Below are 26326 nucleotides of genomic sequence, written 5' to 3'. Positions count from 1 at the left end.
TTCAGATACATTGCAACGTAGACTGGGTGCCCTCTGTTCCTGGAGCACAATTGTCAACCTTAAAATTCTCTTCATTTTCATCCTGGGGATTCCCTTCACTCTCCTAGGTTGGGATTTATTTTTCCACATCTTATCACATATCTTCCTCTATTGATTTACTGTCTTTGGGGAAAGCACCTCCTCCTATAGCTTCCTGAGAAACAATTGGATTAGAGATAAATTTGAGACCTTGCATTGTCTGGAAATATCTTTTACTTTACCCTTACACTTGATTTGTCTGGATATTTCTATTTCTAAGAATTTTGAAACTATTACTCCACTAGTATTGTTGTTCAGAAGTTCAGTGCCATTCTGAGTCCTGATCCCTTGTGTGTCATCTGCTTTTTTCTTTACAGAGATTTATAGGTTCTTTTCTTTGTCCTCAGTGTTGTAAATTCTCACAGTGATGTGTCTTGATGTAGTTATATTTTTATCTGTTGTACTGGGCACTTGATGGACTCTTTTGTGTATAACAGTGATTCTCAACTAGAAGCAGTTTTGGCCCTCAGGGAACATTGACAATGTCTGAGACATTTTTCGTTGTCCTAAGAATGCACATGCTGCCAGCATCTTGTGGATACAGGCCAGGGAGCCTGCTAAACCAGAGACCTGCTAAATACCCTGTAAGGTACAGTATAGCTCCCAACAACAAAGAATTATTGGGGCCGAAAGTTAATGATGGCAAGGATGAGAAATCCTGATTGAGAGATTCCAGTATTCTCAGCTTTCTGGGAAATTTCCTTGCATTCTTTCTTTCATAATTTTCTCTGCTCCATTTTTTCTTTTCTCCCTTAATGGAAGAACTTTTATGATTTAGTTATTAGACCTCCTGGAATGGTTCTCTACTTTTCTTGACTTTACTTCTCTGTTCTATATCTTTTGCCTTTTTTGTATACTTTCTCAGATTTCTTCAACTTAATTTCTTCTGTCATAGTTTTAATTTCTAAGATATTTTTTCCTCTGAATTTATCTTTGTAACCTGTTCTTTTTTCATAATTATACTATCTTTGTGAGGATATTAATGATTTTTTTAGAAGTATCCTCCCTTCATATTCTATTTTCACTCAGTTGCTCTTTTCCATTTGTTTTGGTCTGTCTCTTTCAACTTAGAAGCTCTGCTCAAACATCTGTGCTTTTTGATGGTGTGTTCATACTGAGGACTGAGGGACTTAGAGCTCTGAGCCTTCAGGTGGAGTTGTTGCCTCTGAGCTCCAGTTTGGAATGATCTGTCTAGAACATGATCTTTCCTCTTGGGCTGGTCAGGTTCCCCAGAAAAGACTCTTCTGATCACCTGCCTAGAGGGTAAAGGTCTGATTACCAACATTCTGGGACCCAGTGACAAGAGCTTAATCTATACGCATACTCACTTAATCCTGCTATTTTACCACACTTCAACTTTCAACTTCCTATTATCCTTCAACCCAGTGACCTCCTGTTTTACTTGCTTGAGAGAATTAACCTACAGTTTTCCACCAGTTGGTAAAGAGGTAGTCACCAGGTGGCTATGAGGTGAGGATCTGATTACTTGTTAAACAGACTTTGTGCAGGCACACTCTGTTATCAGTAACTAACTCAGCTCTACTTCCAAGGTTCCTGATGCCCCCAATTCCATAAGGGCTTTCTTAGACAACCTTTCTCTTCACCCTGATTGAGGATAAGTTTCTTGAACCACCTTACACAGGCAAACTATTCCAGTTGGTACCAATTTCTTCTCCTAGTATGTGATATCATCTGAAAGCAAGCAACAAAGAATTTGAAATATTTACTAAGGACCTCCATTGGACAATTCACTGTGCTGGGCGCTGTAGCTGGATTCGTAGGGGGAAACATACTTTTCATTTCAGAATCTTAGAAAAAGGAAAATGAATAGGGAGGAAAAAATGGAAGCCATAACTGTGATATACTACATTTTACTGCATTACCTTGTAGATGTCTTTTTTTATTTTACTTTTATACTACTATTATGAATATTTTCTTTTATTCATATTCAGAACAGTGTGAAAGCTAAAATATCTTATCCTTGATTATCAAGATATAATGAAAGCTATATCTTTAGTTTGATTATAATATTGAGTATAGTATTCTATAATATAAAGTGTCGGTTGTATTATATGTATTTATCATATATATTAGTTATGCAAAATAAATCTAGTAAGGAAACTTTTGAGTCCTTTTATCAATGGGTAATAATATTTAGCAAAATAAGGCTTCTACAGGGTAAAGTCTTGAGTCAGTATAGAAGAAATAGCATTGGCCTAAAAGTCAAGAAATTAATTCGGGAGTAAAGAACCAGCTGGGGGCGAGGTGGGAAGAAAAGGAAGACAGAAAAATTTTTAACTCTGATTCTGGCTATGTCCGTAGCCATCTGTGTTACTTATCAAGTCACTACATCTTTGAGCCTCTTATTCCTAAGCTATAAAGTGAGAATTTTTTGTCTGTGTCTCTTTCAGCCCTAAAATTCAAAGATTCTAATTAGTTCTCTCTTTGGGAGGCCACTTAATGCCTTAATTCACAAGAGAGCTAACTTAGTTCTCATTTCTTTTTATTTCAGACAAGATTCCTTTGCTAAGCAAAGAAAAACTACCTGTGGTAGGAATTGGAAAACATCTGTGTGGTGTGGCAACAGGTATGTAAACATACTAATAATGTCGAGACGAACACATTAAGTTTTAGCTTAACATGGTCTCAAATATTTAAAGAGTCTCTTTTCAGTAGTTTTTATCCTTTGTTTGCAACTGATTAATCTTCATAGTAGCACTGGCCCTGTATTATATCAGATTTAGAGCTTTCCTACTTATCTGCTCATTTTGGCCATTTTGCAGGATGAATTAAAGAGTTTTACGTGTAAATACTGTGTCATATGGAACCTTAAAGTTCGTTGGGTTATACTTCAACCAAAAAGGAAATAAACCATTTATGGAAACTGTATGATTCTATCCCAGAAGCTACTCATTTTTTTAGAGGAGTTGCTTGGGAAGGACTCTGAAACTTCTCCCACTAGAAGATGATTATGTATCAGGATTCTAGGGAAAACAAAAACGGAAACATTAAGATGTGCCTTAGCACTTGGATCCATCAGATGTAGCATGATAAAGTAGAAAGAACATGGGCTTTGAAATCAGATAGTACAGGGTTCAACTTTGCTGTATAACCTTGGCAGATTACTTAACCTTTCTGAGCTTTGGTTATCTCGTCTGTAAAATGAGGATAACAACATATAATTTGCCAGTTTACATATAAAGTGTCTGGCACATATCAGTGCTCAATAAATGTTAACTATTGTTATATCTTCTTCTGGCTTCTGCTAATTTCATGTCTACCCATATGGGGAACTTGGAGTCTCCATAAGAGTTATTCAAGTTGGCTGGAGATGACTTTAAGTATTATATATGTGTTGTCCTTCATAGTTTTTAGATGATTTTCACGTACCTTGTCTCATTTAACTCTCATAAAAGCCTTCTGAAGTAAGCCAGTTCTATCCTGGGGAGGAAACAAAAAATGCTCCTTTACTCCTACCCATCTAACCCAAGTTTCTCAGAAATCTTATCTACACTGGCCATTTCTCATTGTTCCACACTTTTTCCCTCCTTGATTCACTCTATCTGAATTCTCCCTTCATCACTCTATCATCATCTTAATGAAAAATCTCTGCTATTGTTGCTTACCCTTCTGGAAATTCTGTTTTCTTCTCTTTTGTGACATTCTTCCCTGGTTCTTCCCCTACATCTGTGCCATTCTTTCTGTATATCTCATGGTGTCTTTCCACTACTTGTCCTTTAAATACTAATACTCAGACCCATCTTCCACACACCTAATGTGTCTTTCCCCTTCTTAAAACTATTCAGTAGCTCCCAGTCACCTACACCTTAAAGTCTAAGCTCTTTAACATGACATCCTAGTCTTAATCTGGCCTCTGCCTTCCTCTCTTTGCCACTTTCTGCCTCTATATCTATTGGTCTATACATTCTAACCCTTCCTGTATACTATAATGTGTCCATTTCTAAGCTGATCAATTTCTACTCCTTCTTCAGCTCATTGTCACCACTTTCAGGGAAACTCCCTAAATAAGATACTCCTCCTTAGTGTTTATCATAGTTGCCTCTGCATATCTGGAGCTCATTGTATATTAATTTTCTGTTTATATATCTAATTCTGAATGAATTTGTTCAGAATTTATTTATTTATTTATTATTTGAATGAATAAATAATCTTGGCCACAAATGTGCTGTGTTTCCTTGTCCCTTTCTAGGTACGTGGCTTTGTCCCTCAAGTTCTCTGTAAAGGAGGGGGTTGAGATGGATTGCTAAAGCTCCTTCTGATTCTAAAATAACTTCATTCTTTTAATAATTTTTCTGATTATCCCCATTTCTGAAAACCATTTACTTAACTCCAATATAAGTAAAACAGTGACTGAATATCTTTTGTCAGAAAATAATAGTTTATAAAATAATAAATCAGCTATCGCCTTCTCCAAATAACACGTTCCTGATAGTTTGTTGACTTAAATTCATATATTGTACTATATATACTAGTAAAATATCAGATCATTTACTATTCATTTGTGACATCTTGGGATAATAAAGTTTAAAAATACATATGTTTTTGATTGATCAAACACAGTGTGACATTCTAATCAGACAGAAAATGTGGATTTTACAGCGTATATTTGGAGTCTTTCCAGTATTGTCAATAATAGAGCAGTCGTCAGTGGGAAATTATCATAATCATCAAAAATCCATTTGTTTAGTTTTTAAGTGGACTATAAATTTTTCATTTTAATATAGAGTTCACTTTTCTCTAAGTTTGTGTTTATTAATCATCATACATCCACAAAGCCTTGCACATGAAAAGCATTCAATAACTATTTGCTGAATGAATGTATAACTATAGTAAGGCTACTCAGCAAGGCCTACTTTCCACCTTCTGACTCCACTCTTCTCAACTCTTCACTATTTGCTGTGAACATCTTACATTTCAAGACTGACACCTAACATCAACTTAGCAGATGCTTAGCCAATGCCTTTCCTCTTTCTTTCTTTGGGTTCTTTAAGCTCAAAACTTCCCTGGAATGTTAAATATAGAGACATAAATTTTTTCTATACAAGTCGTTTCCTTAACAAGGGTAGGAGAAATGAGAGCAAATTTGAGTAGTTGGACAAAAAGTTTTACAAATTTTAGATCTTAAGCTTCACACAGTTTTTTGGGGGGAAGTTGACTTTATGCAGAATAAATCATTAGAGAAAATGGTACAATAATGAGAAAAGGGCAAATATGAACAAAGTTGATAATATATGAAAGAATTAGTACAAGTATAGAGCTAAGTAAGTTTTTGTTGGGCTTTTAAAAACCATACTGCCTAATAAATGTAAAAAATACTTATTTTTAAAGATGATGTGGTTTGGGGGGGGCCACATAATTGTGTTTGCAGATCTTGCATTACGATGTTTGGTTGAAACCTATGCTGCCAGTTGTGAGGAAAGGAATGAAGAACCTTTAGCCAAACGCGTAAAGAATGATAAAACAGAAAAAGAAATTAACACTTTGGCCAAGGAAGGAAATGAAAAAAATATCCCAGAGAAGTGGACCCCTGTGGCTGGCATTGTTATTGCACTCTGTTGTCACCACAGGTGTGATTGGAGACATTATGTGGGCAAAGAATATTTCAGGGCTCTAGGCCTTGGAGCAGTGGAATTCCACTATTTCCAGCGAATGAGTAGTTGGGCGACTTGTGGGATGCAAAAAACATCTTTGGAAGCTTCAAATATCTCCACAAAAAGAAAAGATAAACAGAATGATGGCAGTGAAGAGCATGATGATGGAGGATACAGAATCACAGATGACAGCACTGAGAGTTTGCCTGGGTAAGTGACTACTTTGAAATGCACAACACTAGGGCAGAAATACTTTATTATTACTATACTTTATTTTTAGATGAATATTACCAAAAATTCATTCATGAAAATATATTTTACTAAAAAAATATATATATATATTTTACTAATTTTAGAATAAGTTAAAATATACACACTTTAACTGTGGCATTAATAAAACATATCTTGGGAGCATGGGACATAGCACATAGTATGTTGTGGGTTATTTAGCAGCTTATCAATGAATAAGACTAAAATAATTTGTTATAAGGTTTTACAGAATTTTAACAATGTGTTGTGTGTGTTTATTCAATTTAGGTTTCTTAATGTTGAAGAAAAGAAGAAAATAGGGCATCTTTGTAAATTGCTGATTGACCAAGGCCGAATCAACTATTTACAGCAGAAAGGATTCAATCCCGCTTTACAGTACTATACAGACCCTCTGGTGTCTTTGGAAAATGTATTGTTAACTGCTTTACCAAATCATTCTTCATCACCAGAAACAACTGCTTAATGGAAAAGAAATTTTGAACAACATCTGTCTTCCACCAAAAAAAATTTTTTAATTGTATTTTTATATTCATGAAAATATAATTTAAATAGCAGATAATATGAACTTTAAAAAATGTGGCCTCGTTGAACTTTGGTAATGGCTTTGTTTTTTACTTTAGAAGTCCAAACATTAGAGAATTCACCAAATTCCCAAAGTAATCCTCTTCAGCAGGGCATCTTGAATTATATTATCCATCAGCATTTATAGAGTTTGGTAAAGTAGTAGAGCAGTTGACTTGGTTACCTGAAACACACATAACATGTCAACATGTAACTAGCACATTAACTTTCTATTTGCATTAATTTTGGAAATTTACTTTCCTTTGGTTTTATTTAATACTTTTTATTTTTCAAGTTCAAGATGTAATAATCAATTGTCAGTTTATAACAAGGACCAATCTGAGAAGTTGGTTTATGTATGGATTTTTTGTCCAGGCAGATCTAGAAAGAATATTTAATTGTGATTATTTGTTTCTACTGCAAACAAATTCAGAGATGTTCACAATCAATTAATGAATTCACCTTCAGATTTCAAGAGCCATACCTGTGTTTAAATATTATCAGAATTTGTCCATGACAGACACCAAAACTAAAAAGATATATATATATATATATATATATTTTTTTTTTTTTTTTTTTTTTTTTTTTTTTGCAGTACGCGGGCCTCTCACTGTTGTGGGCTCTCCTGCTGCGGAGCACAGGCTCCAGACGCACAGGCTCAGTGGCCATGGCTCAGGGGCCCAGCCGCTCCACAGCATGTGGGATCTTCCTGGACCAGGGCATGAACCCGTGGCCCCTGCATCAGCAGGCAGACTCAACCACTGTGCCACCAGGGAAGCCCCTAAAAAGATATTTTCAAGGAAAAAAACTATTTCACTTCATTTTTTATATTAATTATCTAGTGAGAACTTCTAAAAAGATACTTGTAAGCCTAATTCACAAATTAAATTGAAATTTGCAAATAACTTCTGAAGTTAATTAGGTGTCATATCTTTTAAAAGGTCGTTTTTACATATACAAGAGCAAATATATTCTCTCCTGTTTGGGAAAATAACTTGGAATAAAGTAGAAATTAGATAGTGATACCAAAAACCTCACTTTCAGGCCTCATTTAGCTCATAAGCAGTTTCTATGCACAAGAAAACATTAAACCAAACATATGGTAAGACTGTTAGTCTTTTCCTCATCTTATCCTTGGTTTATTTCTGCCTTATTTGTAAAACTTATCTTAATCATTGTACATTTGCCAAGACAAAGATACAGAATTACTGATTGTAGATATTTATAATGATATTCTTAGGTAACTATTATTTGTAGGTCTATGATTACCTTAATTATAAATTAGAAGTCTAGCTCATTTTTAGTTTCTGACCTTTCTACTTTAATCTTACATGTCTTATGAGACTGCCTAGGTTCAAATCCCAACCCTACTACTTGATCTCTTTGTGCCTCAATTCCCCGCTTAAAGTGGGCGTGATGAAGATAATAATAATACCTCACAAGGTTGTTATGAGCATTAAATGAAATAACACATTAAAATGCTTAGAACAGTTCTAAGTACAGAGTAAGTACTCAATAAATATTAACCGTTTTTAATAGTAGTAATTCATAACAATATTTTTAATGAAATAGGCAGACTTGGTTTTATTATCTCTGTTTAAGTTGTAACCTTTTTTCTCTTGTTATAAGTTCTATGTCAAATATTATTAAAATAAGGTAGTTTGTTTAAATTAGCTACTCATGCCCCCAACTCAAGAGAACATAAATGAAGATAATAATACGTCGTTCAATAATTAACCTGATTTTACTCAGTCAGTCAATGCTAATTTGTGTTATACAGTCTGTTTTGCTTCATTCAACAATTTATGCCCAGAAATAAAAGCTATGCTACAACAGGCATTATCTGTGTTATATTTCATAAAACATACACACACACACAATTATACTGATAGAGTCCTGTGGCCCAATGAATGTTTCTGACAACGATACCAAGTCCTCTATGGGAAGATAAGGTTGTTCTTCAACATGCCAGCTGTACCAAGATTATTGTTTTCCCCAACCTTGCTTATTTCCCTTAAGATTACATGAGACAGTGAATACATGGGATATGCATTATAGCTGTTTCTCGACCTGCAGAATTTGCAGGTTCAGCAAACTCCTTGAACTTTAGATTGATCTACACAACTACCTCTTCCTGCATGTCCCACAGGTATATCAAATTTACTGTTAAAACTGAAGCTCATGTTCTACTTCTACCACCAAACCAGCTTCTATATTTCATTTCCCCATCTCAGCACCACCATTCATCCAGTTGCTCTAACCAAAAACAGATTCATCCTGGACTCCTCCCTCTTCTCATCTTCAGTCATCAATTCTGTCTCCTACTTGGCTTTTATATATTTATACTGTACTTTTCAAACCTAGGCCCCAAACTATTACAGCTTTTTTACATATCTTCCTCCAGTCTAACCTCCATGTTACTGTTTCTGTGACCTTGCTACAACAGATCTAATGACCTCTATTGGATGTTGGTAAAAATATTTTCTCCAGCTGAAAATACTCTATCTTTGCTCAGATTCTACCTGTTCTTCAAAGTAACTATTTGAAGAGGTAACTAAACTCTACCTTTTAACTCAAAAATTCTTCACATTTTAGTGAATTATAAAACCATGTTTTCCATTACTATACTATTTATTTTTTTTATAAAGCTGTTTTTTTAAAATTTATATTTTATTTATTTTTGGCTGTGTTGGATCTTCGTTGCTACACACAGGCTTTCTCTGGTTGCAGTGAGCGGGGGTTACTCTTCCTTGCGGTACACATGCTTCTCATTGAGATGGCTTCGCAGCATGTGGGATATTCCTGGACCAGGGATCGAACCCATGTCCCCTGCATTGGCAGGCGGATTCTTAACCACTGTACCACCAGGGAAGTCCTATTATGTTTTTTATTAACAGAAAGTTATGCTGTTTGTCCTCTTCCCCTAATCTTGGGTTAAGTTAAAGTCATTTCTTCCTTAGTTAAAAAAACAACAAAAAAGAGGTTTTAATTCTAAATTATCAGAGATAAAAGTGATTGAAGCCTATATATCAAAAACTCACATTTTAACTGTCTCTATCTACTGTATAGTTCTCATCATCATCTATGTTCTCTTGATATTTTTCATTCCTAGGCACAGTAGCAAAATAGTTTTCATTCCTAGTCAAAATATTTCTTTTTGCTATTTGTGGATTATTGTAGACAAAGAGGAAATGGCAGGGAAGGTAGTGTTCATGAGTAAACTGACATGACAAACTGATAGAATGAGGTAATGAAGCTTTAAGAATTACATCTTCATTCACTTGGTCGTGCTTCAAGTGCTTGACCAAAGAAGTTTATTTCCTGACTCTACTTGAAAGATTTTCAGTATCTTTACAACCTTTCTCTCCAAGCCTTTATCAAAATCGTGAACAGATTAGAATTTCACTTTTTTTTGCTTCAACAATGTTAACGAAGAGACCAGAATTTGACAAAAGGTAAGATGGAACGAAAAGTCTATAAAGGAATTTATATATATATATATATGCGTTCCTCTATTAAAAAGAATTCTTAACCTGTGTTATGTACAAATCTCATACCTGCTCTCCGTGACTCCTGTATGTACGTGTGCATAAACTGAAGGCCGAATAATTCCCTTTCCTCTTCCTCATCTGTGTTTTCTCCAGGAGGAAGTGTTACTTCCAATTTCAGTGGGTTGTCTCGGAAGTTGACAAACCTAGCAGTTCACCAAAAAACAGTATTTTTATAGGTGCCATAGAAGTGTACATTTATTTTCCTGGAGAAAGATCAAGTGGTAATATACTAAATTACTCTTTTTTTTTTAACTGGTTTCAGTAACTGAACATCTTGGTGAGATGTGATATATCCCAAGAATCTTTAAATTTCTTGCCTAGAAGAAAAAAATATTAGCTTTAGACAACTTATTTTCCAAGCTTGTAAAAGCAACTATTAGTCCATAGCATATGTGTAATGTGGTACACTTTAACTTCCAAGAGCAACCCTAATGCATCTCAAATATACAGTTAATGCTATGAACTTAAATTTTCTGCATATTTTATAAAGCATGTCTTATTTATCATTGTATCGTCACCATCTAGTACAAGGCTTAGTAGTTGCTGAATAAGTAAATGAATGATTTTGTTATGAAAGTTGTGGGATTTGGTGTGAATTCTCACATCTTATGCTCACTGTCAGGAAATTAAGTTTTGGAAGTTATTTGAGGGAGTTCTGTTAGTAATTAACTTAGTAAAAAGTTATATTTACCTCTAACGTAATTGCCTTGTCCATTTGTAGTTATTTAGGAGGAAAATAATCACTATTCTTATGGTTTTGGTTTATCGTGGATAAAACTGTATCGTGGATAAAGTTTGTTAGCAGTTATAGAGATGATTTTCAGGAAAATGTCACCAACACAGGGCATTCCTTAAAGCTGATAAATCCCAGTACAGCTTTAGTTTCAAGGATTCTTTCTTGAATAATTTAGACCAGTATTATATTTATCCTCTTTATAAATTATAGAATTTCAAGGTTGGAAAAGATTTTTAAATGTATTCATTTATGTGAATGAGAACTCAAATCTGTTAATAACAATTTCTTTATATTACTTTGTTCTGCAGCCAGAAAGGAACATGTCAGTTCTGTGTCTACAACTTTTACCTTAGATTGGTCATCTCTTCCATGCACACTGGAATATCTTTCAGTTTATTGTTGCTGAGAACAAGAGTACCCAGATTTTTCATATTGCTGATTGTTTCTGGCAAGCATGTTATTTTATTCCGTTGGAGCCATAATGTGTGTAGACTTTGCATTCTGAAGAATTAAGAGGTTCCTGTGATTAATCACATACAATATGAAAACCCTGGTTCTTATTAACCCAAAATATTTTTAAATGTCATCTTGTATAACATCTCCTTTAACCAGTATACATATTGAGTTAACTGACTTCACATTACCTGATTTTAGGGAAACTATAACAAGGGAGTTAATCTCTATCTACTGTATAGTTCTCATCATGTAGTGGTAGAAATTAAATCAATGTATTCTAGAATTCTTCACTATTCTCATAGGATTTCTTGCAGAAGACCTGCTAAAAGGCTATCTAATCTGAATTAGAGTCTTAAGAGGAAACTCAGAAATTATTAATACGCCCATTTAGGGCAAGGCAAGTATGCATAATGGTTAACAGCATGGACTCTGGGGCCAGGGTGCCTGGGTTCAAATCCTAACTGGCACACTTACTAACTGTGATCTTGAGCAATTTACTATCATCTCTACATTAGTTTCCTCAATGTTTTTAAAGTGCACAGAAGTGCCTGGCATGCACTAAGCAATGTGGTTATTGCTGTGGCCTATTCTTGTCAATTTGTTCAAGTCAGATAGCCAGTTTTTCTCTCCCAAACCGGCCCCCCCCTTTTCTTTTTTTGGCTGTACCACGTGGCTTGTGGGATCTTAGTGCCCTGACCAAGGATCAAACCCAACCCTCTGCGGTGGAAGCGCTGAGTCCTAACCACTGGACCACCAGGGAATTCCTCAAAACCCTTTTTTTTTTTTAAAAATTTGGAGTACATGGATATATTCTATTAAAAAGTAGCATACATTATTTGGAACTAAATGGATCTATTGTGATTGATTATGCTTGGGGTCCCCTGTGTTTTGTTTATTCTTTCTTATTTATCATAGAGAGCTTCAACACGTCTCTTGGTAGCAAAAAAAGTTATTTATGTTACCTTTCTACAGTATCAGGAAGTTGTTCAAGTCTGTTGCTTCCCATATCAAGCCACTCAAGGGCAGGCATGTTCAACACAGCAGGAGGGATTGTAGTAAAGTGGTTCATACTCAGATCAAGGTGAGTAAGCTTTAACAAGTTGCTGAGCTGAAGAGGAAGGCAAGGTTTTTCAAAATAAATGTCAACAACGTAAACTACTAGAACACCCACAATGGTAAAGGAGATATATCACATCAAGGATTGTCTACATGATGCTTGCACTTTATTTAGTCACAGCAGTCCACAACAAATTTGAGATAACAATAATGCTAAATAACCTCCAGATAAATGAAAAACTCTCTCATAGAAAGTTCATCTATTCAAAGAAAGCTTATCTTCCAAAATAACCAAGCTCCAGGGTTTATAGCACCTGCCTGGCAGAAGCTTTTTTTTTTCTTTCTGGGAGTAAATATATGTTATGTTTTCCTTTTATCTAGTAGTTGAGATTTTCTTGGGAAAACCCAAACTTCAGAATAATAATTACTTTTGTTAACCCCCTTTCTTTGTGCCTGATGCTTTTTTTTTTTTTTTTTTTTTTTGCGGTACGCGGGCCTCTCACTGTTGTGGCCTCTCCCGTTGCGGACCACAGGCTCCGGACGCGCAGGCTCAGCGGTCATGGCTCACGGGCCCAGCCGCTCCGCAGCATGTGGGATCTTCCCGGACCGGGGCACGAACCCATATCCCCTGCATCGGCAGGCGGACTCTCAACCACTGCGCCACCAGGGAAGCCCGTGCCTGATGCTTTACATAACATTATCTCAGTCATAGAATTTACTGTTTGGTAATTCCATTTTTAAAATGAAAACATCAATAAAACATTTATTAAGACTATATAACAAAACCAGTGTGCTCAGCTTAAGAAAACAAATATATCAATATGACTGCCCTCAATGTACTTCTTCCTTCTTCCTCTTTGAAGATAACTCTATCCTGAATTTGGTATCTATTATTCCCCTGCATTTTTTAAATGTTTTTATTACTATGCATAAATACATGTTTTCTATATAGTTCTCTCTATATATTACTATTATGTGTATTTTTCATAAACAAAATTATCTTTATATGTTTTTGAATTTTATTTAAAGATGATGATACTGTACTTATCTTTCTTTAACTTGCTTTTTTCTCTCAATCTCAGTCTTTATATGTATTCACATTGATGCATATAGCTCTAGTTTATTCATCAACTTTACAAGGTGAGTACCTTTTTTCCCTTTTATGGACAAAATGGTTTAGAGAAGCCATGTGACTAGAAATGATGGAGCTATGATGTACACTCAAGTTTTTGTGGACCTAAAGCTGCAAAATTTCTAAATTTCTCTTTCCTCTGTAGTGAAAATTTCAAAATGTAAGAATTTAGTTAACTTTTACAAAAGACTCTCCATTTAGCTAGGCAAGTTCTATGTTTTATTTCTATCTCAGGGCACATTCAGATTCATTCCACAACTTTAACACCTCAAAAAATGCACAAATACAGCGTTTTATGGGTAATGCAAAAAAGAAGTTTTCCATTTAGTAGGTGATATTTCTCTAGCTTTATAATTCGTCATGAATGAAACACTTTTCAAAACTTGTCATCAGACTTTTAAAATTTTCAAATGAGTCAGAATAGTGTATAAAAAGATTGTTTTTACATTAGCATAAATTTGTTTGTGTGTTACAGTGTGTGCAATTTAATGGCTGAGAGTTAAATCTCCTGTTGCAGATTTCTCAGTGGGACTAGAACTCTTTGGTTTTAAAAGCTTGAAGAAAGATATTAAAACCATTATAATCTAAGTCTTAATTTTGCATATGTGAAAATTGAGACCTAGTTATGTAAAGTGGTGTGTTCAAGGCCTCACAGCTACTTAAAGGCCACACTTGGAAATAATTCCAGGCTCAAGATCTCAGTTCACTATTTGTTCCTGTAAAACGTATTTCTTTAAGTAGAGACATTAAGGTAAAGACAGGTTAAGAGACATGCCCAAATTCACATAGCTTTTTAGTGACAGAACCAAAGCTAGAAACAAAATCACAATAATTAAAAATTAGAAATAAAATGTTTATTGGCCCTCTTTTAGGTATAAAGAAATTGTCCCCGTGATCATGATTTTCATCATAATCAAGTGTATACATTTCACTAAACTGAACTATTATAAGATCAGATGGATATAGCTATAGAAACTATGTTTTACTTGCAAGAGCAACAATAATGGGTGCATGTTTACTGGTTTGGGGAGGAAAGTGACATTCTTACCAAGATAAAGTGGGAAAGGGGAATAGTCTTTTATTTTGAGTTTTATTATTTTTCTTAACTTTTATCTTGCAAAATCATTGTTTTCAAGGCAAAGCACCAAGGAAATTTCCTTTGCTGATTCTAAGAGCCTTAAATATGCTTGAAAAATGATAGGAATGTCTATATCTCTATGATCAGTTTGGTCTTACCAAGAACAAGATATACCAAATCAAAGTCTGAGGGCTTTCCAAGCCCACTGCCTTGCTTTACTTGGTAGAGCCTAGGAAGCTAGCAGACACTTTTCCTAAACTGAAGAATTCATGTCTTTTTACTTTACCTCTATCTCAAAAGCTGATCACCTATAAAAACTAACTAATAAACAAAAGAGTTTTTCTGTCACCACATTGTGCTTTATGATAATCATTTATTCATTCAATAGGCATTAAGTAACATCTACAACCTAGGCTGTACCTTCAATTCTGGGAAGTGAAATAAATAAGATTCTCACTCTGGCCTTCAAGGAGATCACTAATGATGTCAGTACTGTAACAATAATAGAAATAGCTTTTTATGCTAAATAAATCTTTCTCTAGTTAAAAACATGCTTTATAATAATAGGAAATGGTTTTCACTAAACATTTTCTGAAATAAAATTTACAGCATTTTTCCATTAGTGTTATTTTTAATGATCACGCAGTGGAGAGGTAAACCACCAGTAGAAGGAAAATAAAATCATAAGTATTTATATCATTCTGACCTCTTGTGGAAGATCACATATATCTCTGTTAACAGCAAGTTCAAGTTTCTCCAGTCTGGCACAGTTACTTAGTTCCTTGGGGACAGTTTTGATTTTGTTGTAACTAAGAATCAGTTCCTGAAGTCTAGTGAGCAGTCCTACGGGAAAATAATACACAGTAGAGAGCAGAGGGATATAAAATAATGTTTCCAGTTATTAAGTATTACAGCATAACTTACTTGCCCGTTTCATATTGGCAAATTCACACTTAGGCTCTTCCCTTTTCCCACTGTGTGTCTTGCCCCTTCTTCAGATAAAGAGCTGGTGATTTATCAGTGCTATAGACAAAAATATTTTTTTCATTCTGTTTTATCTATACTATATCCTGACTAGTTTTCCATTTGGGGATTTTTTTTTCCTCATTTAAGAAATTATTTCTAATTTTCTTTCTTGTCTTCAATTTGTTCCCTTCTAAGAGAAATAACCAAACCAACAATATTGTTTCCAGAATCTACACAATATTATTTCCAAAGAGACTTCTCTTGCATTGAAATCTCATCTTGAATCACCTCAGTAAATCCAGAAGCTTGAATCCCCTGGAAGCTTCAGTTTAGACTAGATGTTTAAAATTTTAAGATTCAGGACTATATAAAGATGAGATCTTTATTCCATGTATCAAAAAAAATTATCAGTGAAAAATACAGGAATAAAAGCAATTTTCCTTACCAATTCCTCGAGGTATGTCTGAAATTGTGTTTCGAGATAAATCTAACACAATAAGGTTCTGGAATCTTCCAATGAACTCAGGAATTTTCACCAAGCCAGTTCTATGAAGTTGCCATTCCTGTAGCTGATTTAGTTTTAGTAGAGAAGAAGGGAGGGTCTAAACTCAAGTAAAAAAAATGAAAGTTACTATATTACTTAAATTATTTTAGTATCATGACATACAGAAATATGACTGTAGAGATACTATTTGATTTGTAAAAGAACTTAGGAATATTTTTTTTAATGGGTTATATTTCCAAATACTTTGTGCTACTTCTAAGTTTTAAGAACTTTCCTTTTTTGGCGGGTGCTAAACCTTCAAACCCCAATCATAATAACATAAACAGAAATAACATATTTCAGTCAATATTGCACACACATAGAGCTGTGTTCTAAAGATTCTATTTTATTAGGCTTAACTAGAATACATATGTTACTGAACATGAGAATATGGTGGCTAATTGAAATTATAGAGAAACAAAAAGATCATTCTAATCAATTCAAACTTCTCTTCCCATTCTGTTTTGAAATAGTTTAGTTTTTTTAAGCAGATTTTCTTTTAATTTAAGAATTTTAAAAGTTTCAACTATACTGAACTCTATGCCTTTTCCCTTTCAGCCTAAAGTAGCCAAAAGACAAAATACAGGAGCTAACCCCCTAGCTAAATATACTGATATGTATGAAAACAAACACTGACTCAAGGGATAGAGGTGGCCTTTGTCAAACTTAGAGTAGGCCTAATGTAATTAAGCAACTATGTTTGTGTGTGTGTGAGAGAGAGGGAGAGAGAAAGAGGGAAAGAAAGAAAGAGGAGATAATGTGAATTTGGTTGTGGACCTAAGAAAAAAATTAATATACATTTCCATTTTGTGAAGTTTTAACTGAGCATTTGCTGTTTTTTTTACTTTAAGGCCAAAGCTTTATTTAAAACACCTTCCGCTGTTTTTAGTTGAGCATTTGCTTTGAAAAAGCTACACAATTTTTGTTAAGCAGATGGTCACCTTTTTATGGAAAATGAGAAATTACTTATTAGAAGGATTAGTGGGAGAAATATTACAAATGACTTAAATTTAGGCAGAGTTCAAGCACATTGGTTGAAGTTTTGCAATAAAAAGTTGTGAAGTTACATTAATTTTCAGTTCATGTTGCCCAAATTCATTTGGTACATTAAAATTAGAATTCCTAACTATTCCAGACTTAAGCACATAATTTAAGAATCATTCTCTCAACTCTCCCACAAAATGCGAAATATAAAAAATCAAATATTACTTCTATAAAGCTTACCTTCCATTCCTCATTTTCTATCTTCAAAATGACCCTTCCATCTTCCCTGGTGACCTTTTCTCTTAGCTTGGTTAAGCTCACTCGTTCTTCCCAGATTCGCACTAGCCTAGGAGACCAGGAAATCATTTTAGTTCACAGGTAATGACATAGGTAGCATTCACTTTTGTATGAAAAAGTGACCCATCAAAAACAACCATTTGGGGGCTTCCCTGGTGGCGCAGTGGTTGAGAGTCCGCCTGCCGATGCAGGGGACACGGGTTCCACGGGTTTTTGTTTTGTTTTGTTTTGTTTTGTTTGCGGTACGCGGGCCTCTCACTGTTGTGGCCTCTCCCGTTGCGGAGCACAGGCTCCGGGCTCGCAGGCTCAGCGGCCATGGCTCACGGGCCCAGCCGCTCCACGGCATGTGGGATCTTCCCGGACCAGGGCACGAACCCGTGTCCCCTGCATCGGCAGGCGGACTTTCAACCACTGCGCCACCAGGGAAGCCCGAGGATTTTATTTTAATGAACAGAAAACCAAATAAAAGTATATTTGCTGTCTATATATGTTTGTGTTTGCAAAACATTTCTATGGAGTCTGAGTATTTTTATCCACTGCTTGTCTGAAAGTTAATTAATCTGCTAACAAGTGCACTGTGGCAATGGCTATGTGTGGTCTTCTAGACTGAACAGCTAAGCTTCCAACAGGTGTGGTTAAGTGAGACAAAGTGTATACTGCCATCTATTCAATTACACCACGTTTTATAAAAATAGAACTATTTAAACAGTAGACATAATGATTATTAATTACTTATTACTTACTGAAATATACGTATTTCAGAGCAAGATTTAATGATGGGCAATGAAGTGTGTTATTCCCTAACGTTTAATTTCAATTAAAGAATTCATCAAGCACCCATTATATGCCAAATACTATGCTGGATATTGTGGATACAAAAAGCTCTGTCCTTAATGAGTGGGGCTAACTATTATTAAACAAGTTTATTTCCATCTCTTAAATGATTCATTAATTCTTTCTGGCTCTGTATTACTATGATCTAAGTCCAGAATGTATCACTTAATTTGGTGACCATGGGCAAGACATCTCACCTCTAAGGACCTTGCCAATAAAACATGGGGTTTGGATTAAATAATATCTAAGGTCTCTTCTAGCTCTAGTATTCTATAATTCCTACACTGTTTATTTTAAGCTTGATGTTCTTTCAAAGTTTTGAACAGAAATTTTCTACCTCCTCTAAAACCCTTTTATTATAGCCTAAAGACTTTCTCCAATGTTGTTATACCAACTCTTACCCAAGTGCTTGCTTTCTTCAAGGCAGCTTGGCATCCAAAGACAGAACAATTTCTGTTTAAACTTAAGGCTTTTTGAGCTAAATCTTTAGCCTCTTTTAGCTGAGAGAAGAAGCATTAGATTACATTTTTACCCCTTGCCTGTTTTGTACAGAGAAAACTTAACGCTGCTGAAATTAAATGATTCTTAACTAGACACATATAACAGGTGAAATTCAAGAGTTTAGAACCAACTTGTGATTTCTGACCACAGTTTTTTAAAAAGTGGATAGGATTTATGAGTACTCGAGTCAATAGAGAACAGAGAACAGACTTGTGGTTGCCAAGGGCGGGGTGGGGTTTGGGATTAGCAGACGCAAACTAGTATATATAGGATGGATAAACAACAAGGTCCTATTGTATAGCACAGGGAACTATATTTAATAGCCTGTGATAAACCATAATGGAAAAAAAAATATATATGTATACACATATAACTGAGTCACTTTGCTGTACTGTAGAAATTAACACAACATTGTAAATCAACTATACTTCAATAAAATTTTTTAAAAAATAGTACTTGAGTCAAGTTTGTCATAATTATATAATATAAACATAATATGTGTCATAAGAGTAGTTTTACACATTTCAGTCTAGGGAAATTTAAGACCTAAGGTGAATATAAGCTTACTGAATCACATTGCTTAGGTATGAATACAAGTGAATACCAGTTCCACATTTATTAGCCGTGTGATCTTTGACAAGTTACCTAGGCCTATCCTTCAGGTTTTCCATCTTTAAAATGGAGAAAATAATATCACCTATATGTGGCAGAGACTGCTTATCATTCCCCAGTATCTGTTACTCCTCTTCTTCCTCAGTAACAGATCCTCTAAATTTAACTGGGCACAAGACTTAGTTTAGCCATCCTCCTTTGCAGTTAGGTATGGGTCATATGAAGCTTTGGCTAGTGAGATGTTAGCAGAAATAGTCATGTGTGCAACTTCCTGCTGGCTAGAATCAAGTACATTGGCCACAGTTGGTGTATCTATGTATTTGGGGCCATGAGGTGACTAAAGTCCATTCCTAAAGGAATGGAGACTGTGCACAGTTGAACAACAAGATAAAAGCCTGAATGTGTGACGCAGTGCAGTGCTGTGCCAGCCCTCTTCTTTGCTGGGAGAATGCCAGTTATTTCTAAGTGTTTACACTTCCTCCAAGTTACCCAAGTCTAAATCTTAATTTGTCTAAACCAATCATACAATCTCATTTCCCTGGAAGGTAATTGGATTAGGGGTGTACTAATGACCCAATTCTGGCCAATGAGAGGTGATGGAGACGTTTGATGGAGACCTCAGAAAGGTTTTCTCATTCTTAAAGAAGATACAGAAATAAATAATTCCTGCTCTTCTGATAACATAATGATGCCTGGCTGTGATGCCTGGACGTATACCAGTCATCCTGTGACACTGAGAGAAGCTAACCTGAGGACTGAACTGACACACTGATAAAAAGAAGCTGAGTCTTTAAAACTGTTGAAGCTTTGGAATTGCCTTACCTCAGGACTTCCTTATTGTTTAACCCATTTTTAGTTGAGTTTTCTGTTATTTGCTGACACAAGACCATTTTTTTAAATGAGATATAACTGACATATAACATTATATTAGTTCTAGATGTACAACATAATGGTTTGATATTTGTACATATTGCAAGACTATTTAATGTTTAGAAAGAGACCTAACAAATGATAACTGTAGGGGGCTATGTGGAATCTATGAGGAAAGGGGCTATCCTTGCAAGAGTAGTAGGATAATTTGGAGATATCCAATGAGGAAGGTACGTTGGTATCAATGAGGCAGAGGAAGTGAGAGCCGAACTATTTAAGTATAGCCCAAATAGAGGAATCAGGTGATCCACAGGGGCCCTGGCTGGAACTCACAGCTATTTAAATAGGTGAGAATCTACCGTACCTTCTACTGCCAGTTGTTGTTTTAGATCCCAGGGAATATAATGTTGAACAAACAATCTCTGAAAAGTAGACTAAATGATACTAATCAAACTTTGATGAAGTTGAACAGACTCCTAGGACAACTACTATTTTCACTTACAGACACTTGTATTTTTTGTGGCCCCCATCACATGGCCACACTTAATTGTCAGGTGCTTCCTTTAGTTATATTTTGGGTTTTCAGTAAACAGAAACCTCTATCAAATTCAATAATAGGCATTTAATAAATACTATTTTTAATAATAAGGATGTTATGAATTTTTGCTAATTCAAGATAATAAACATGTTATAGCATACTTTTGTCGAAATTCCTTCTCTCGCTTCAGGTCTTCATTGTATTTCTTTATTCTTTTCTCCCAAACTTCCTTTACAGCATTGACAGCCCCAGTACAAACCACATTGTCTGACATGACTTCTCCACATTGTCACAGAGTCACCAACTTCATTTTGAATAGCTGAATCACAGATGCCATCTCAGAAAGGGCCTGATTGTACCAGAGGAAAAAAAAAAAACAGTAATGTTTCAGAATGTTTACTGAGTACCACAATGATCGTAATAGCTTTTTATTGAACACATTCCATGTTCCCAAAACTATTTTATGCACTTTACATGCCATATTTCACTAAATAATTCTCATATAAATATCATGACATGGGTACTTTTATTGTCTCTAATACACATGAGAAAACCGACCCCTAAAAAAGGTGGGCAATTGGTTAAGGTCTCATCTCTAATAAGTGGCAGAGGGGGGAACTGATGCCAAGTCTACTTCCTTTGTTACTATTAATTCACAATAATGAAAAACTGCAACTGGTTTATGTGTCCAATTATAAGGAAATGTTTAATAATGGATAGACAAGATAAGCAGGTATCTTGGTATATTTGCTTAATCTAAATGCTATATGTACAAGCTGGAATTTAGTTAAGTGGGATATATTGGTATTGTTTTCTCTTGTGTAAAATAAATTGCAAACCGGACTCATCTAACACTGAGGATTGTGATGTGAATCTCAGAAATGAGAGGAAAATAATAATAGGGGAATGGTTATGTAAATTATGGTAGATCTATCTGATGGAATGCTCTTTGTCTTACAAATAATAGTATTGATTTTTCACCAGATTATATTAGTAATAATGAAAATATTTGATTCACAATTAATTTAACTATTTTGTTCAAAATTCAAGAAGTCAAAGATGTCCACAATTACCACTTCTATTCAACATTATACTGGAATGCAATAATGCAAGAAAATTAAATAGAAAGGTATAAAGTTTGGAAAGGAAAAAGTGAAATTTGCAACAGTATAGGAAAAAAGGTACTCTCATGCACTAAAGGTGGCAGTATATATTGTTATATTCTCTATGGAGAGAATTTTAGTGATATCTATCAAACTTACAGAGCCACATTCACACTCATAAGAATATATACTGTAAATATTTTCAATTGTAAAGTGACATATTACAAAGTTATTCACTATGGTGTTTTTCATAACAGCAAAAGATTGGAAACAACATACTTTCCACCAATAAATTATAGTACATGCATATCATGGGAAATTATATAGCTCCATAAAGAAGGAAAACCTTTTTTTTTTTTTTTTTTTTTTTTTGCGGTACATGGGCCTCTCACTGTTGTGGCCTCTCCCGTTGCGGAGCACAGGCTCTGGACGCGCAGGCTCAGCGGCCATGGCTCACGGGCCCAGCCGATCTTCCCGGACCGGGGCACGAACCCGTGTCCCCTGCATCGGCAGGCGGACTCTCAACCACTGCACCACCAGGGAAGCCTGGAAAAGCATTTTATATACTGATATACCATGATCTCCAAAATGTATGACTATGACAGTTTATTGTCCATTCTAATTAATATGGATACTTGGGTCCCAGATTTTTGCTATTATGAGTAATACCGTTTCTAAAATTCCTGTTCTTATCTTCTTGTTGCTCAAGTGGTATTATTCCTATTGTGTATATACCCAGGACTAGAATTGCTAGATCACTGTGTATGTGACTGTTCAAATTTTTAAGATACAGCCCAATTGTTTTCCAAAATGATTATGCCCATTTATACTCTTACTACAACTGTATAAGTGTCCCCACTGATGTATATCCTCACCAATATACTACTACATAAAATGATATCTCATCATTGTCATCATTTACGCTTTCCTGATTAATAAATGCTCCAGGCTACTAAACAAAGATTGTCCAGTTGAATAAAAGACAAAATCCTGCGTATTGTTTACAAAAGGCACACCTAAAACATAAAGATAGAAAAAAATGGAAATACAAAAAAGAAAAAGATCACTCCTAGGTTTATACTCAAGAGAAATGAAAATATATGTTCACACAAAAACTTGTACATGAATGTTGATAGTAGCATTATTCTAAGAGCCCTAAAGTGGAAAACAAATGGCTATTAACTAACGAATGGACAAACAAAATGTGGTGTATCCATACAATGGAATGTTATTCAGGCATAAAAAGGAACAAAGCACTGATACATGCTACATCATGGAGAAATTTTGAGTAAAATTATGCTGATAGAAGGCAGACACAAAATACCACCAATTGTATAATCCCATTTATATGAAATGTCCAGAATAGGCAAATCCATGAAGAAAGAAAATAGATTAGTGATAACCAGGGGCTTTGCAGAGGGGGAAATAGGAGTGATTGCTAAGAGTACGAAGTTTCTTTTTTGAATGATGAAAATCAACTTTTTGAAATAAATCAACCTATGATAAAGCAAAGATTTATGGCTAACAACCAGAATGTAATAAATGTGGTATATCTTGAAAATATAAAAATAAAAGTACTTTTAATAGAATGTGGAAGAAGGAAATGGGGAAGTAGAGGGTAGGAGAGTCAAGAGATACTGTCTATACTTTATGGAACAAGAAATAGAGATTTAAGTTATAAGGCAATCAAAAGAAATTAAAATAGGGATATAACTCTATGGGGGTGCAAGTGAATTTAAGCATCATCTTTCATAATGAAACTCCATAGATAATGTCTAAAGCTGAGAAGACACAGCATAACTGCCTTTGGAAAAAAAAAATGTATTATGGAGATAACCACTGAAAACTAATCCTGAAATAGTTAAAATGGTTACTTCACAACAAAGGAGGCAAGAACATACAATGGAGAAAAGACAGCCTCTTCAATAAGTGGTGCTGGGAAAACTGGACAGCTACATGTAAAATAATGAAATTAGAACACTCCTTAACATCATACACAAAAATAAACTCCAAAAGGATTAAAGACTTAAATGTAAGACCAGACACTATAAAACTCTTAGAGGAAAACATAGGAAAAAACACTCTTTGACATAAACCACAACAAGATCTTTTTTGACCCACCTCCTAGAGTAACAGAAATAAAAACAAAAATAAATAAATGGGACTTAATTAAACTTAAAAGCTTTTGCACAGCAAAGGAAACCATAAACAAGACAAAAAGACAACCCTCAGAATGGGAGAAAATATTTGCAAATGAAACAACAAAGGATTAATCTCCAAAATATACAAGCAGCTCATGGAGCTCAATATCAAAACAACAAACAATACAGTTAAAAAATGGGTGGGGGCTTCCCTGGTGGCGCAGTGGTTGAGAGTCTGCCTGCTGATGCAGGGGACACGGGTTCGTGCCCTGGTCCAGGAAGATCCCACATGCCGCGGAGTGGCTGGGCCCGTGAGCCATGGCTGCTGAGCCTGCGCATCCGGAGCCTGTGCTCCGCAACAGGAGAGGTCACAACCGTGAGAGGCCCGCGTACCGCAAAAAAAAAAAAAAAATGGGTGGAAGACCTAAATAGACATTTCACCAAGCAAGACATACAGATGGCCAAGAGGCACATGAAAAGATACTTAACATCACTATTAGAGAAATGCAAATCAAAACTACAATGAAGTATCACCTTACACCAGTCTGAATGGCCATTATCAAAAAATCTAGAAACAATAAATGCTGGGAAGGGTGTGGTGAAAAGGGAACCCTCCTGCACTGTAGGTGGGAATGTAAATCGATACAGCCATTGTGCAGAACAGTATGGAGGTTCCTTAAAAAACTAAAAATAGAACTACCACATGACCCAGCAATCCCACTACTGGGCATATACCCTGAGAAAACCATAGTTCAAAAAGAAACATGTACCACAATGTTCATTGCAGCACTATTTACAATAGCCAGGACATGGAAGCAACCTAAGAGTCTGTCGACAGATGAATGGATAAAGAAGATGTAGCACATATATACAATGGAATATTATTCAGCCATAAAAAGAAACGAAATTGAGGTATTTGTAGTGAGGTGGATGGACTTAGAGTTTGTCATACAGAGTGAAATAAGTCAGAAAGAGAAAAACAAATACCGTATGCTAACACATATATATGGAATTAAAAAAAAAAAGGTACTGATGAACCTAGGGGCAGGACAGGAATAAAGAGGCAGACATAGAAAATGGACTTGAGGACATGCAGTGGGAGGGTAAAGCTGGTGCGAAGTGAGTAGCATCGACATATATACACTACTGAATGTAAAATAGTTGGCTGGTGGGAAGCAGCAGCATAGCACAGGGAGATCGGCTCTGTGCTCTGCGATGACCTAGAGGGGTAGAATAGAGAGGAGGCGACGGAGACTCAAGAGGGATGGGATATGGAGACATGTGTATGCATATGGCTGAGTCGCTTTGTTGTGCAACAGAAACTAACACAGTATTGTGAAGCAATTATACTCCAATAAAGATCTATTTTAAAATATGGTTACTTCTAGGGTGATGGAAATGGGGTGGATAATATTGCTTTTCATTATTAATCTCTAAATTACTGATTTCTTTAAACTAAAAGTATGCAGTGTGTGTGAGAGAGAAGGACAGAGACAGAGAGTGGGAGAAAAATGTGTTGGTATTACAGAGGGAAAAAGTTTAATGTTTCAGGATGAATGTATAAGTGCCAATACGCAGAAAATTATTAGGAGGAGGTCCTTATTTTAAGCAATGCATGTGGAATTTAAACAGGAACAGATCTGCAAGATCTTTTTGCCATCAAGAAACCTTGGGATATTTATGCTAATAATCCAACCCCCTGTCCAGTTACCATTTATTATCTCAGATGTAAGCAGGTTTGAAGTAGTTATTTATCAAATAATAAAGTTTAAAATCTCAAGTATCTACATGTAAATGTTTATTTTACTGGACATATATAACTATTCATGTGCTCATTCATGTCCTCGCTTGCCATTAAACTTTGGTCAACCATCTGTTTTTCTGTAATAGCGACCAATGCCCCTTTGAGGAAAACAAGTCAGTAGTGATATGTGTGTGTGTCTGCCTTCAGCATGGGATTGTGTTCTCTACCTTGATTACCACAACAGAAAAGCACATCGCGTGGCAGTGAAGTAGGCATGGCTGTGACATGACTCAGGAGTCAGCTTCCCAGAGTCAAAAGAAAACAAAAGAAATACAATCTCAGAAGAAATACTTCTTGACTTCTGGGGAAATCAATCTTCCTGAGGAGGACAACTACATGAATGACTATGAACCTCCAAGAGACTTTTAAATTCAATTCCAATTTTAGTTGTACATTCCAGCAAATACTGACACAGTATAAACATCAACAGCAATTTATTTATATGTCAAGAGTGGGAAAGAATGTTTTTGAAAAATACTTACCACAGTCGGTAGATGCAAACGCTGACATGCCCAAAGTTAGTGCATCAGCTAGGAGTGGATTGCTGGGAGAATTGTTTTCAGTGTGACTCCGAATGATTAAAATCCTCAGTCAGACTGTAA

The 26326-nt window shown here is 35.4% G+C and overlaps 2 protein-coding genes across 4 annotated transcripts in view; one reads left to right on the top strand and one right to left on the bottom strand.

Moving 5' to 3' along the window:
• Positions 1-8356, top strand: part of TRMT13 (tRNA methyltransferase 13 homolog) — a 25631-nt gene extending 17275 nt beyond the window's left edge. For 2 of the 3 annotated variants that reach the window (XM_060139512.1, XM_060139511.1), the window contains 3 exons: positions 2591-2665; positions 5468-5900; positions 6228-8356. In XM_060139512.1, coding sequence (XP_059995495.1) covers positions 2591-2665; positions 5468-5900; positions 6228-6423 — 704 coding nt within the window. In that variant the 3' untranslated portion in view covers positions 6424-8356. Of the gene's footprint in view, positions 1-2590; positions 2666-5467; positions 5901-6227 lie in introns of those variants that run through there. The other variant, XM_060139513.1, reaches the window with a different exon arrangement.
• LRRC39 (leucine rich repeat containing 39) lies at positions 5941-26326 on the bottom strand. The gene is made up of 9 exons (XM_060139517.1): positions 26207-26326; positions 20838-21025; positions 17265-17370; positions 15942-16098; positions 15237-15373; positions 12227-12372; positions 11157-11309; positions 10079-10215; positions 5941-6705 (listed from the first exon to the last, which is right to left on the bottom strand). The coding sequence occupies exons 2-9, from the start codon at positions 20948-20950 to the stop codon at positions 6650-6652; spliced, it is 1005 nt and encodes a 334-aa protein (XP_059995500.1). The 5' UTR covers positions 20951-21025; positions 26207-26326; the 3' UTR covers positions 5941-6649.

The sequence above is a fragment of the Lagenorhynchus albirostris genome, chromosome 2 (assembly GCF_949774975.1).
Source record: "Lagenorhynchus albirostris chromosome 2, mLagAlb1.1, whole genome shotgun sequence".
In the NCBI taxonomy this organism is placed as follows: Eukaryota; Metazoa; Chordata; class Mammalia; order Artiodactyla; family Delphinidae; genus Lagenorhynchus; species Lagenorhynchus albirostris.
The sequence above is the reverse complement of the archived record's forward strand: the minus strand, read 5'-3'. Positions and strand labels throughout refer to the sequence as shown.

Coding starts and splice junctions, on each gene's coding strand:
- LRRC39 (XM_060139517.1), bottom strand. CDS start 20,950: ATGTCAGACAATGTGGTTTGTACTGGGGCTGTCAATGCTGTAAAGGAA. Junction 10,216..11,156: donor GAAGAGATGACCAATCTAAG/GTAAAAGTTGTA, acceptor GTGAACTGCTAG/GTTTGTCAACTTCCGAGACA. Junction 6,706..10,078: donor ACAGGAGTCACGGAGAGCAG/GTATGAGATTTG, acceptor TGTGTGTTTCAG/GTAACCAAGTCAACTGCTCT.